The 13,173-nt window shown below is 39.8% G+C and overlaps 2 protein-coding genes across 2 annotated transcripts; both read right to left on the reverse strand.

Moving 5' to 3' along the window:
* Positions 1-733: 733 nt before the first annotated feature.
* Positions 734-2,148, reverse strand: tcf24 (transcription factor 24). The gene is made up of 3 exons (XM_076291369.1): positions 2,066-2,148; positions 1,176-1,636; positions 734-909 (listed from the first exon to the last, which is right to left on the reverse strand). The coding sequence occupies exons 2-3, from the start codon at positions 1,617-1,619 to the stop codon at positions 802-804; spliced, it is 552 nt and encodes a 183-aa protein (XP_076147484.1). The 5' UTR covers positions 1,620-1,636; positions 2,066-2,148; the 3' UTR covers positions 734-801.
* Positions 2,149-3,753: 1,605 nt separating this feature from the next.
* ppp1r42 (protein phosphatase 1, regulatory subunit 42) lies at positions 3,754-11,896 on the reverse strand. The gene is made up of 8 exons (XM_076291371.1): positions 11,695-11,896; positions 11,331-11,497; positions 10,917-11,055; positions 9,431-9,547; positions 7,125-7,242; positions 6,763-6,894; positions 6,296-6,434; positions 3,754-4,260 (listed from the first exon to the last, which is right to left on the reverse strand). Exons 1-8 carry the CDS (start codon positions 11,824-11,826, stop codon positions 4,176-4,178), a joined length of 1,029 nt encoding a protein of 342 aa, XP_076147486.1. The 5' UTR covers positions 11,827-11,896; the 3' UTR covers positions 3,754-4,175.
* Positions 11,897-13,173: the final 1,277 nt, after the last annotated feature.

Here is a 13,173-nt window from a genome sequence, read left to right on the forward strand (position 1 = left end):
GCCTAGGCCTGTCTGCACACAGTACTTAAAATCAAGCACAAATGGCACGTAAATATGCATTTACATCCATATTTACATTTTATTTATCATATCATCATATCATTCACTCAGATTTTGACAGAAGGTGGGAAAACAACGAAGATCAGAAGACGCATCGTCTGCAAATGATAGACGTTTTGTTATGTTTTGTTATCAAATTTAAATAGACTATATACGGTACGATGTTTGTTGGTTTAACTTCATTTCACCAAAGTTCATAAACATTTGCAATCACTCTCGTGAAAAAACAACGAGAAAGAAAGAGACGTCTACTACTATTGAGCGCCTCTGACACTCCACTTCACATGACGAATGTTAAGTTATTCACACATGCATTTAGTGCAAATGTTTCAACTGAAAGTGCATAGTCTACAAGTCAAGCATGACAAGCTCATTATCCCAACACACGGAATTTCTGAGAGGTCCGGGTAGGCCTACAGCCGCCTAACATGTACCGAACTGCAGAACTTAATGGAGAACCCAGCCTCGCAGAAACACACGTAAAACACATGAAAATTTAAAACTTAAACGTATATACAGTATACATACTTATAATATATTAATGTGCACAGTCAACTTATTTTTCCCATCACCAATGTTGTTGGATTGGTGTAGGCCTACAGTTGAAGATCCAAATGCTTTGCATGGTTGAGAGACAGACAAGAAAATTGGAAATAGGCTAGCCTATAAAAGACTCATCAACCTTCAACAAAACAAACAAAAAACAGTCCTTTGTTGACTCGAAAAAGATTGACATGCAAGTTAATTCGTTTGGGAGGATGACGATGACGATGCTGCTTGATTATCAGCCTGGGTGTTTAGGAACTGTCCTGAAGCGCCTACATACAGCCGTGATCGCATGGGCCATTTCTGTAAAGCACAAGAAATATATTTCACTACACAAACAAGAGGACAATCAGAACATGTTGCTGTATTTTTGGCAGTATCAGTGTGAACTGCAGTTGGGCCTATATGGCAAAACGTTTCTAATTCAGAACTTCATCTAATTCTCTAAATCACTTCATCTAAATCACTTCATATTCATCTAAATCACTGGTGTAATTTAGGGGGGAAATATTTTTTATAACATGCATTATATGTTCAAATAAATTAGAGGTCTTTTTTGTGACGCCTACCTTTACAGGGTGCAGGTATCCATCACCTTTGAGTGACTGTAATGCCTCGGTTTGTCTCGTGCTCTCTCCCTCTTCCACTCCTTCCTCCTGCAAGGTTCGTGTCAAATGGGCAATATACGTAGTGGCTAAAATCAAAACATCGAGCTTGGACAGTTTCGTGTCCGGTGGCACTGATGGCAAAGTTCTCTGTAGCTCCAAGAACGCATGTCTGAGTGTTTGCACCCGATTCCTCTCCCGGGCGGCGTTAGCTGCGGCAGGACGTCCTCTGCCTCCAAGACTGCTGCCCGGGACCACCCTGGAGCGAGACAGGGCCTCAGTGCGCCGGCTTTCAGTCGATAGCATGTCGGGACTGGGACTGGAGTTGGGGCTTGACGTGGGACTCTCATCCATAACTGTCAGTGGACCATTTCCACCATCCATGCGGATCGTCTGTCTTCCAACCATAGGGACCACTTCTAAACCTGAATGGCAACACATGTCTCGTTTGATAGATTCGACAAACACACTGTCAAAATGTAGAAAATCCTAAAGACCACATTAAAGTCACCTTTGCAGTCAGTGCCTGATTGATGAACATGCATAAAGCCCAGGCAAATATCAAAATCTGTCGCTGCTGCGATAAATACCTAATGACTTGTGCATGAATATTGATAGTGTTGATTGTTCAGTGGTGTTGTGCATTAAGTTAAGTGTTCATATACTGACAAACAGCAAAAGAAATGCACGTGTAACCAACATTTCCCAAACAAGTGGAAAACATGCGCAAAACATTCCACCCGAAGTCGTGCAGAAGTTGGAAGCTTTTAAAAATAAAGCACTTAAGGGACAAACCATGTTTCCCCCCAAAAAAATATCTCAGAACATTAACAGTATGAAAATGTCTGTCTTACCTTTTCTCCTATGCAATGATGTAAACGTACTGCATACATCAAAGTAGTTGTGTCTCAACACACATACGTGGCTTCTCGCTGCTCCGCTCAGGAGATGCAAAGCCAACTAGTCCAGTTTCAAGTCCCCAAAAATCTATATAAACCGGGCGAGGTTACTGGAGAAGGTGCGGTGATGCCCCTGCACACGTTGCGCTTATACCTGAATGACTGCAGAAGTCTCAGGAGCCTCTAATTTATTGGTAACACAAAGAGCTGACAAGTCTTTCACTCTGGTGCAATTAATCAAGAACCCTTAAAACTCCCTGGCAGCCACCGAGGCTCCTTGCTCTTTTCACTTTCGCAACGTATTTCTATCGGAGAGTGAAGACCTATTTTCAACGCCAGAGGCAGCATTTTTTCCTGCCGTTGGGGGACCATCTCGTATTTCTTGCTAGACCTCAATCTAGAGATAAATAGTGTACGTTAATAGCATATAAAAGCACATGGTTCGTGAGAGGGAGTTCTTTTAAATATTTAATCGAAATAGCTGATGTTTTTACAAGTGCTCCCATCGTTCATCTGCATCTTGCAAAAACTGCAGTTGACCTCTAGATTAGTTTAACAATTCTCAGTAATGCGCTAGTAAGAGGATATTTCCATAGTGTTTGTAGTTGCAGAAAGCATACACAGTTTCATTTTCTGGGACACAGCTAATAAATAAGACCCAAACATTGCAATCAACAGGCAAGCTTGAGGAAATTCTTGAGAGACTAGTAAATTAATCACCCTGATTTCCAAGGTCCGCAAACGGAGATGTCGGCAAATTAATGAATGAAATTATTCATAACATGTATATCTCAGACTGTTCTTAATAAACATTGTTTTTGTAAGGATGAAGTAACAGTATCGCTCCAGGCCACTAATTATGAGGTAAAGCAAAAAGGTTAAGTAAGCTTCTCTGCTTAATTACTCCCCATCTTTCAGAGGTTACACTCTTTAGGGCTCACTCAAAGGTATAGGCTGCGCAGGAAACTGAAGCCACGCACCAGTAATACAATGGCCTAAGAATGTTTATTCGATGCAGCGATTTTTTTGTAACAGAGTGAGAATTGCAAGATGATTAGTTCACATTCAAACGGAGACACGGTCGGGAAATGTAGGCTAATGAAAGCAATTGGAAATTTTCTTTATGGTGAGTTTTCACCTTGCGGACGTCCACAAAGCCATTAAAACAGTCAGTTATTTGTGTGAGGTTATTAGAATGAACATGTTAACATTGGAAGGCTGCAGCCATAAAGGTCTTAAAAAGATGCTTTTCTCAGATTTCAGTAAAGGCCTAAATTAATTCGTGACAGAAAGAAAGCAATTTGGGTAAAACATGATATTAGTGTTTTTTAAAATTCAAAGTTAATTGAATTCTATGTGCAATATTATGAATAATAAAAAGTATGCTTCACTTTTGTTTGTTGGTATTTCAGTCTGTTGAATAGTTTATTTATTTATTTATCTCATCCAGTATTTATTCAGATAGCCATGTGTTTACTCTGAGGGTGCAGGACTCAAGCTATTTTAACAATAATTCTAAACAGTGAGATAGTAGTTTAGCTAATACATAACTCAAGGAATAATCACCAAGGAATTAAAATAAGTGAAAATAAGATCCAAGATTCATTAAAGGTAATGTCATTTTAATAGTGGTTTCACAATAAACTAGAACAAGCGCAATATGAAACTATATTAGTCCTATTTCAAACAGGGGGCAGAGGAGCTGAAACAGGACTTGTTCTGTGGAATTGCAGCACAGTCCACAGAGCAGTGTGTTCCATCCATGTGAAATGTTCCACACTGACAGGGAAGTGACAGTGGCAAACTATGGCTATAGACTTCAATCTTCAGAGGGCAGAGATCCTCTCCAGACGCTGCAGTGACAGTGTGTGTGTGTGTGTGTGTGTGTGTGTGTGCATGCGTGCGCACGTGTGTGTGTGTGTATGTATGTGAGAGCGACAGATAGAGAGAGGGAGACTGTGAGTGAAAGAGAGAGACAGACAATAAATATACTAAAGGTATATGTATGGGGAAAGGAATTATATAAAAAAATGTTTTAGGTGAAGAGTGGCAGTTGTATCCTCCCTTAAAGCAACACGAGATGACTCCTAGTTTTATGGCAGTCGGTGAGAAGGTTCCCAACCCTTATTGGGAACTTTACATTCCGTGACCTGCGGGGCACACAAACACACACACACACACACACACACAAACATACACACACACACACACGTCAGGGCTTTGTTTCCTGAAACCTTAACACTACGTCACTTATGAGCTATACTTATAGCTATATGCATAAGTCATATGTCTGGACCAACATTTAGCTATACTTAACAGTTAACACAATTTCCAGATTTTTAAACTTTTTAGAGCTTAAAAGTTTCGTGTTAGTGGCAAAACCAGCACTTACTGCCAAGGAAGACCTACAGCTCTGGAAAAAATTTAAAGACCCCTGTACATTTTTCTGATGTCATCGTAGAGTTACTGATTTACATTCGAATCAGTTGATGGTCATATTCAAAATGAAGAGACCATTGCAAATTTTAATATGACTGTCAACTCATTTGAATGTCACTCAGCAACCATAGGATGATATCAGAAAAATGTGCAGTGGTCTCTTGATTTTTTCCAGAGCTGTATATGTGTTGCATTACATTTTTTGCTTCATTTAATAAAAAGGGAAAAAATCAGTATAAATTGTTTTGCTTTAAGTTTCTATTTCTTTGAAATATATAACTAACATGTTACCTACACACATCACTTATTACATTTTGACTTCTTGTCAAAAATTCTTATTGATATTATGATCACCTCCACTGTCATGTCAATCAAACCAATTTCACGCATGCTCAAAACTATTTGAGTACAAATTATGTATGCTAGAAACACAGATTCAGCTTCTTAGCCATAGCATTAGGTATACCTTAAGGCAGTTAAGGTGTACATAGGAACGAAGACTCTTAACAATCTTCATAACGCGACAACATTATTGGGAAACCTGACCCAGAAGTGTTGTCAGGTTTGCCAGTAGAAGTGTCTCATAAGCATCACAGAAATAGTTTCACAGAAGTGTTGAGATTTACTGTAATTCTTCCTTGCATCTAAAAAAAAAAAAAAAAAAAAGCTGAATCTAACCTTTTTTGGCATACATTTATCTATACAGTATTTGATAATATTTGTTGTATCTTGCATTTTACATATGGTATATTGTTTGATATTGGTTGTATTGTCCATTTGCAAAGATATCAATGCATTTACACAAATAAATTAATTTGGATTACATTTGGATTATGATTATGAGACAAAGCATGTTTCACAAGTTGATGCTTCCAGAAGTAATTGGTGAATTTTGTCATATTATCACCGTAGCCTTTGTGAAATATAAAAGCAATACAAAATATATATATATATATATTAACAGTGATTTAATAACTAATATCCTAATATGATAAAGTGGAATCCAGTGCTAATCCAGTTAAATTCAAAATGTATGAGATAGTGGATACCTATACACAAATACACACCTCCTCTCTCTCTCTCACACACGCACGCTTGCATGCACCCACACACACACACACACACACACACACACACACACACACACACACACACACACACACACACACACACACACACACACACATTGTACTGCAAGATTTAGCACTGTACTTATCAGATTAAAGAGCCAAAGTGTCTGTAAAGTAAGATCTGAAATCAAAAGGGCAGTGCTGTGCTTATTCTACACATAATGAGCTCATGCTTGACCTATGCCCCCAGAGCTTGTAAGATGTTTATTTGTACAGGAAGAAAGAGAAAAAACTGTAGTTGAAACATTTGACAAACAACAGACCATTCATCAAACATTTAAAAAGAAAAGAGAATAGTTATTCAGGAACATTTAGGTGAGACATTGTTTCAAATTTGTTAATACATTTTGTAGCCTATTCATTTGCTGATTGAAATTAATTATACGTGTCTTACAGAATAAGAATACTTTGTTACTGATAATTATTTTGGACTAATTATACTGGCAAAATGTCTTTCCCCAAATTTTTAAAAACACATTAAGGGGCATAAAATCGCATTGATATCTGAGTCTTTAAGTTTCAACTAACCTTTGTGTCATACTAAAGACAGATATGTAGGAATGTAATAGAAGTAAGGTTAATGGACATCTACTGTACTGTACTTCTCATACCGCACCTCAGTTTACAGCATTCACTTTTCGCACCATCCGTCCTGCTCTTAGCAATGGGTCTGCCGAAGTCCTTCGTCCATTTCTTGCCCTTGAAGCTGCCGTAGGGGACGATTTGAGAACATTCGGGGACCGCGTGAATGGCGACTGTAAAACAAGCGGGGTCTTAATACACAGGAGGATAAAACAAGAGTTGTTCCTATGGAATTCTTGTGATAACATGCACTCACTCAGTTGAATGTGTGTCAATATAACACCCATGCAATGGCACTTTGTTTGAAAGAAAGCCCTGACTGACATAATCTTTACATCATATGAGGGCATTCACTGTGATGTTATTGTGGATGTACACAAATGTCAATGCCACAGATCCTTTATATTGACCTGTGTTTGCAAAGCTTAAAGAATCAAGAGTGTGCTTAATGAGCACCCAGCAGCACGGAATCTACTGCAACGGTGTGTTCTATTCTCTCACCATCGAAGGGGTAAATAATCTGTCCTGTCATGATTCTCTCATCCTTCAGTTTCTTCTTCGCTTCTTTGGAGGCTTTCCAGTTAATTAGGAACTGCCTGGACAGCTCATTGATCTTTTTCCCATCAAGGTCCTCTAAAGCAAAATAACTTTAGATCATTATCATGACACTTTATTATTTCCATTCATTACCCCCCCACCCCATCCAATTTTTCATCAATAATTTCTGTAGAAACGGTCTAAATTCAAACAAGCTTTAAAATTATGTCTGTACAGTTATCTCTTCAATATCTTAACAGAAATGTTATGAAGACTTGATTATGAAGATGACAATGACAAAATATGCTGCATGTGGATTTCCTCACCCAGTGTTTTGCACACAGTTATGAGTCTGTCTCTGTATTTGGGTTGCTGGCATATGGGGTTTCCAGTCAAGTCCAGCCGAAGTAACTCAGGCCACTGGCTGCACACTATCTCTAAGTCCTAAACAAATAAAAGAAAGGGGGTGACAAGTGTCAAAAAGGATAAAGTCTATCTCTCTATCTATCTATCTATCTATCTATCTAGATCTATCTATATATCTATCTATATATCTATCTTATCTATCCATCTATCTATCACACGGTATGTGTAAATCTAAATAAAGCTAATTTATCAAATTAAATTATAATTAAACACCATAAATTAAACACGCAAAATGTGCATTTGGTGATTAAACAGAGAGTAAAGTCTTACAAAAATATTTTTACAAATTCCCCAACACATGTCATTAGCAAATTAAGAGTACAATTCCTCAACTGTCCAAACAGAGGCAGAAAGCGTGTTTAACAATATGAAGTCAATGCAGGGGAAAGTACATGCATAAACAAGACATCAGCTTGTTCTAATAAATACTGTCACAAGGCATGGCTTAACTAACAAGTTCCCCGGGGCGCCAGTCCTCCAGCATGTTGCCCCACAGTATGTTTATCTAAAGGCACATTAATCCCGGCCTGGAAATATGAATACTCTCTGGACACGCTCTGATTGTTCATTGCCTTCCTGTCTCAACTTAAAGTGCTTCCACTTTTCAGTCCGCCTGCAATCAGCTTCTCGCGGGGTTACCCCAGAGCGGAGCGCGCTGCTCTCAGGCATTTGATAAATGATCGTGTCAGGCCCGTCACTCACAGAAGCCTGGCTGGGAACTGCCCCGGCAGCGCCAAATTGCCCTCCCGTGTGTAAGCGCTGAGAGTGGGCTCTGGCTGAGTCCTCCACTGGCCCCAACAGTGGACTAATGATGGCCAGTTATGAACCTGTATTTGACCAGTGCCCCCCCCCCCCCCCCCAAACACTTCACAACCCCACCAGCCCCAGCCCTTGCAGTCTGGCCACGCGCCGCTAACGGCCTCTGCAGACACCCATTTGTCACTGGGCTCCCCGCCTGTCATAATCTATTTTAAAAATCCATAATGCCTCTGTGGATTCTGAGGGCCAGATTGTGCCAAAGGAGGGATTGATCGTGCCGGTGCTGTCCTCGCCCAATCAATATGTGGCCACGGGGTTGTATAAATTACAGGAGATATCTACTAAACATGAAAGCTGCCTGTGACACATGTATTGCAATTACCTGCCACAGATATATCTGTCAGAAGTCAGTAGAGACTAGATTCGGTCCAAGTCACCCTATTTTAAACAGGGGCATCCCAACCAAGGCTTATGTTTTAAGCTGAGACTACTTTTGCTACTTTTAAATGCTTTGGTTTAGTTGGGGGAAACAAGAGAGCTTCCTGGGTTGTAACATTACAAATAAAGGAAAAACAACAGATTTTTCAGTATTAGCTCAAAGAAAGTAAAATATATCGCTTGCTTCAGATGATTCTCCCATGCAACTCTGTGGTGGAGGAAGGGTATCAAATGGGTGATTCCGAGCAAAATCAGCCCTGGGAGGAAAGGGAGAAGTTTGCGCTTGTTTAAGTTGTCAGCAGAGCTTGTCCCTGGGGAATACCTCGCTGATTTGTTGAATAATTCGGAGCCTGTGCAAATCCAGGGACCAGGAACTGGCAGGATTTGAGGGATTTCGTTTTTTAGCACCCTGTTCTCCATATCATTTCACACATCACTAGAGAACACAACTTTATTATGTCAATAATCTCTGATCAACAGGGTGTCACAGACCTCGCTGATGCTCATGTGCAATGCCACCACACATATTTCTCTGCTGCGGCACTGTTTGCTGGTACTGTCTAGTACAAACCTAGCAAATACAGTAGTACTTTTGAAAGTTAGCTTTTCTCTACTCCAATGGACCTTATGCATGAAAGGCTCTTCAGGTACCGCATTTGTTTCCAGTGGAGTCAGGTGTGTTTGAACCTGCCGCTATTGTTAATGTAATTAGTGTCTACATGGACCCGGTTGGTTGTTGCACCTAGTGAATCACCGTGTTACGATGTGAAAGGATTTATGCATTCGTTGAAATTGTTATTATTGGGCAAACAATATTTTCATTGTAAGGAGCAGAATATAACAGTAGATGCCGTTACAACACAGCTAACGCTCCACTGGAAACAAATGAGCTACCTGAAGAGCCGTTTGTGCATAAGGTCTATACCACTCCAATGCGCACCTCTGTCTATCCATATTGTGAGTGAATGTCTGTCTTCCTGCAGAGAAGTGCAGTGAGGTTTCCACTCACCTCTATGTCATTCAACTGGTTGTCTGTCGCATAGAAATGGGTAAGCTTCGTCAGAGGAACCAGGTCCCTGATTTCATCAATGTTGTTCTTGCTGATATTGAGGACAGACAGTGATGCCTGATGATACAACACATTAAAAGCTAGACTTAACAGTACAGTGAATACAGAGATATCACATCCCAGAGATGCTTACAAAACTCCTTTTGAAGGGAGGAGGTGCCATTTCTTTTGGGCTATGCAGTTTTATTTGGTTTTAAATGGAGAGAATTTCCTCCAAGCTGAGGGGGTAAGATGCAGTTCCTGCAAGTGTGCTGTAATTTAATTAATTATCAAAATAAACAAAATGTGCAACTTTGCACTGTATTTACTCACGGCCCGATGAATAAACAGTTCTTGATGATATGTCAGAGGAAAACAGAGGGTGCTTTTAAACTGAGAAGGCTCTGGAGAGCCAAACACATTATATCTGATTTTTAGACCACCTTACAAGTGGAAAAGATCTTTTTCATCTCACTTACACTAGGACCCACTTCTTTGGCAATGGCACTGACCTCTGGTAATTTTGCGGTGTGTGGTTTTACATTTTCTCTCTGTTATTTTACACTCTGAAGAGATCAGTGAGTGATAATAACATGGAAATCATACTGTATGATGACTCTTACAGAAAAAGATTTTGGCTCATGTTAACATTATCAGAGCATCTTTATGTAGTGTTCTCTATACTAAATAAAATTGGGCAGTGTGCATCTTCTACTAATGTACTCTAACCAATAACATTGAATGAATTCATTGCAACTTTACATTTACATTTACAAAAATATTTTTTTTTTGTTTTAATCCAAAGCAATTTACAACAATCAAGGTACAATAAAGGTATAGCACCACTAGGATATTGTTTGTGCAGCAATAAGTACATTACATTACATTTAGCAGACACTTCTTGACCAAAGTGACTTACATATGTCAGCTATATTACAAGGGATCACATTGTCCCCGGAGCAACTTTCAGGCTACTGCACGCTAGCCCAGCTCCTTAACCACTACACTACCACACAGAATAGAATAACAGTTCAAGCAAAGTCAAGGGAGGGAGAGGAGGGATAGTCAACGTAGGGAAAAAGGTGTAAGTGCCAGATTAAGCATTTTCAACTGTTAGTAGTACTAAGAGAGGAGGTACTCTTGGAGGTCTAAAGGTCTTCAGGGGATTTTTGAAGACAGAGAGGGACTCCCCTGCTCTGGTAGGACTGGCGCGTGAACGCGTGAACTACAGATGAGAAAAGTTTGGACTGCCATTAGGAGCGCAGCATTGGGAGGTAGCATATGCCTGTACATTTTATAAAATGGGACTGGGGAGTTTTAAGTTTCAATATCAGGTTCTTGTAATGCCATGGCCTGAACCTGAGGTTGATGTATAGGTAGCCTATGTTTTAAGCCTAAAAGTGAAGTTATCTTGATAAAAGGTTTGAGTGTAAATGGGGTTTCTTACGGCAAGCGAGTGTATGGTCATGGGGTCAAAGAGCAGCTTCTCTCCCGGTGGCAGCCTCTGGCCCTCAACGTGCAGCTCCTTCAGTTCCTTAAGCGCCTCCAGACCCTCCACCACCATGATGCTGTTTCCCCCAAGATACCTGACACAACACATCACCGCCACAGCTCTGTCACGGCAGCACTGCTACTACCATCACACACATAGCAGCAGCACAGACCTCTGCAGTCCCTCTCTAGATCAGGTAACACACTACTGTTGTTTCTGTTATTTCATATCACCAACACTAGCAGGCAGAATAGGCTGATCCTATTTCAAAGAGCCCTGTTTCTGTTTTCACCCAACCCACCACCCAACCACCGCTCACTCCCCCACATGTAACTGTATATGTAGTGGGAGGTCTTGCCCTGCACTCACAATTTGGTAAGCTTGCTCAGAGCAGAAAGGTTCTCGATGTGCATGATGTTGTTGTTCTGTATGTACAAGTGGGTGAGGTTGGAGGCGTGGGCCAGGTTCGAGGTGTGCGTTATCTGGTTGTCATACAGGTACAGGACTGTGAGATTTAGACACATAGACAGGTCATCCTGTAGAAAAAGGTTTTGTGGTAGAAGAGCATTACCAAAAATGAATAACCACATATTTAATAGGTGAATATTTAGCAATGCTAAAATATTCTATGGAAAATAATGGCCCTTTCACATGCTTTCACATGCTTTAATGTTGGCACAAAAAATCTAAATATATCCAGTAAAATGAAGCACACAATGAAAACAGTACTCACAATCTCCTCTATGTTCTTGTCTGAGAAGTTTAAATGGGTCACTTTCTTGAGGTATTGTGGGAGGGAGTGGTGTTTTTTATTCTTAGACCGACTGCTGTATTTGGCAATCAGATCTACAGTCAGACGGACCATGATGGCTCGTCACACCAAAATGCAAAAAGAAGAAAATTTCTCTGTCAAAGCAGTCATGGGACAGTGCCACAGAAGTCTGTAAATGACAAATGGGAAGAGAGACAAATATTAATTACGTTGAAACTTTAAAAAGATCTTTCAATTTAATTAGTTTAAAATACTACACCTGTTAACTCACAAGTTAATTATTAGTAATTAAGTCTGAATGAAATAGAATTATTTAAATGACCTTTTAGCTCTCTGGAATGTAATAAATTCATCAATGGTAAAACACTAAAATGAAACTATATCATATCATCCGGCATATATGAACTGCAATTAAAATCAATTTAAAACAGGGAAATATGGGCTGTAGACCTAACCAGCAAGAACTCTGACAGTGTTACCCAAAGGTACTTCAGATGATTGATGTTAAAACCATTAACTCCCCTCTTACTGCCTCAGAAAAACAGCATTTCAAAAACAAGGCTGAGGAGGTCAAAGGTGAAATGCACAGTAGCGACAGCCTTTGTCTGAAAGACAGGTTGTGATGAGAGAAGATGAATTGATTGCCAAGGGAGAGGCAGAAAAGTTATATCATAATGCCCTTGAGGTTTGCATATTAGCTTGACCCTGGCCTGCCTGAGACAGGCTTGATACAGGCTTACTTCCTTCCAGCATAAGATTCCTCTGTCAGGGTTGGTAGGCTAGTCTAAGTTCAAACCACTTTAGCATAGATACCATATGAGGTGAAACCATGTCTCAACTGGAAAACTGTTTAGTGGGGTGCATGTAAAATCTTTTATAAATGCCAAAATAATACATGTTTACTTTTCCCACTTTGTAGATCAGTAATACCCTGATCAAAAGGTCATTATCCAGAAAAAATCACCTAAATCTGACAGCAGTGAGGTCTTTCCTCCATGTGATCAAGGCACTGCCTCAAGGAGTTGGCATGATGGATTTTGGTCTGATGATATCTCAATAAGGAAACCTGGGAAGGCCCAAATCCCATGAAGTTCAAATGTCTTTGACATCAAAAATGTATCAGCCAATATAAAATAAAGCAATTAACATACATGGCCTACAAACAGTAAATTTGACAGCTTAATAGAGATATTTATTTGCAATTGTTTTGTTTAGTTGTTTTCGCTTTCAACATGTGTGTGTGTGTGTGTCTGAGTCATTGAATGTATAAAAAGGTCTGTGTGTGAGTGCGCTACATGTGGCAGGCTACAGAAGGCTTTTTGGTTAAAACGACAGACAAGCCATAACAGGAGAATCCCAGATAATTATGGTTATGGTATTTAGCAGAAGCTTTTGTCCACATGTGACATACAAATAACAACAATACGAAGTTAAATTTAA

The sequence above is a fragment of the Alosa pseudoharengus genome, unplaced genomic scaffold, assembly GCF_046254945.1.
Source record: "Alosa pseudoharengus isolate Yale_2024_CS ecotype anadromous, Long Island Sound unplaced genomic scaffold, YU_APseudo_1.1 YU_APseudo_1.1_scf_18, whole genome shotgun sequence".
In the NCBI taxonomy this organism is placed as follows: Eukaryota; Metazoa; Chordata; class Actinopteri; order Clupeiformes; family Clupeidae; genus Alosa; species Alosa pseudoharengus.

Excerpts from the sequence above, each read along its gene's own strand:
- tcf24 (XM_076291369.1), bottom strand. The coding sequence starts at position 1,619 with ATGGTTGGAAGACAGACGATCCGCATGGATGGTGGAAATGGTCCACTG. Across the intron at positions 910-1,175 it reads GATACCTGCACCCTGTAAAG|AAATGGCCCATGCGATCACG; the intron begins GTAGGCGTCACA and ends TGTGCTTTACAG.
- ppp1r42 (XM_076291371.1), bottom strand. The coding sequence starts at position 11,826 with ATGGTCCGTCTGACTGTAGATCTGATTGCCAAATACAGCAGTCGGTCT. Across the intron at positions 6,435-6,762 it reads GATTATTTACCCCTTCGATG|TCGCCATTCACGCGGTCCCC; the intron begins GTGAGAGAATAG and ends CTTGTTTTACAG. Across the intron at positions 4,261-6,295 it reads AGTGAATGCTGTAAACTGAG|GTCACGGAATGTAAAGTTCC; the intron begins GTGCGGTATGAG and ends TGTGCCCCGCAG.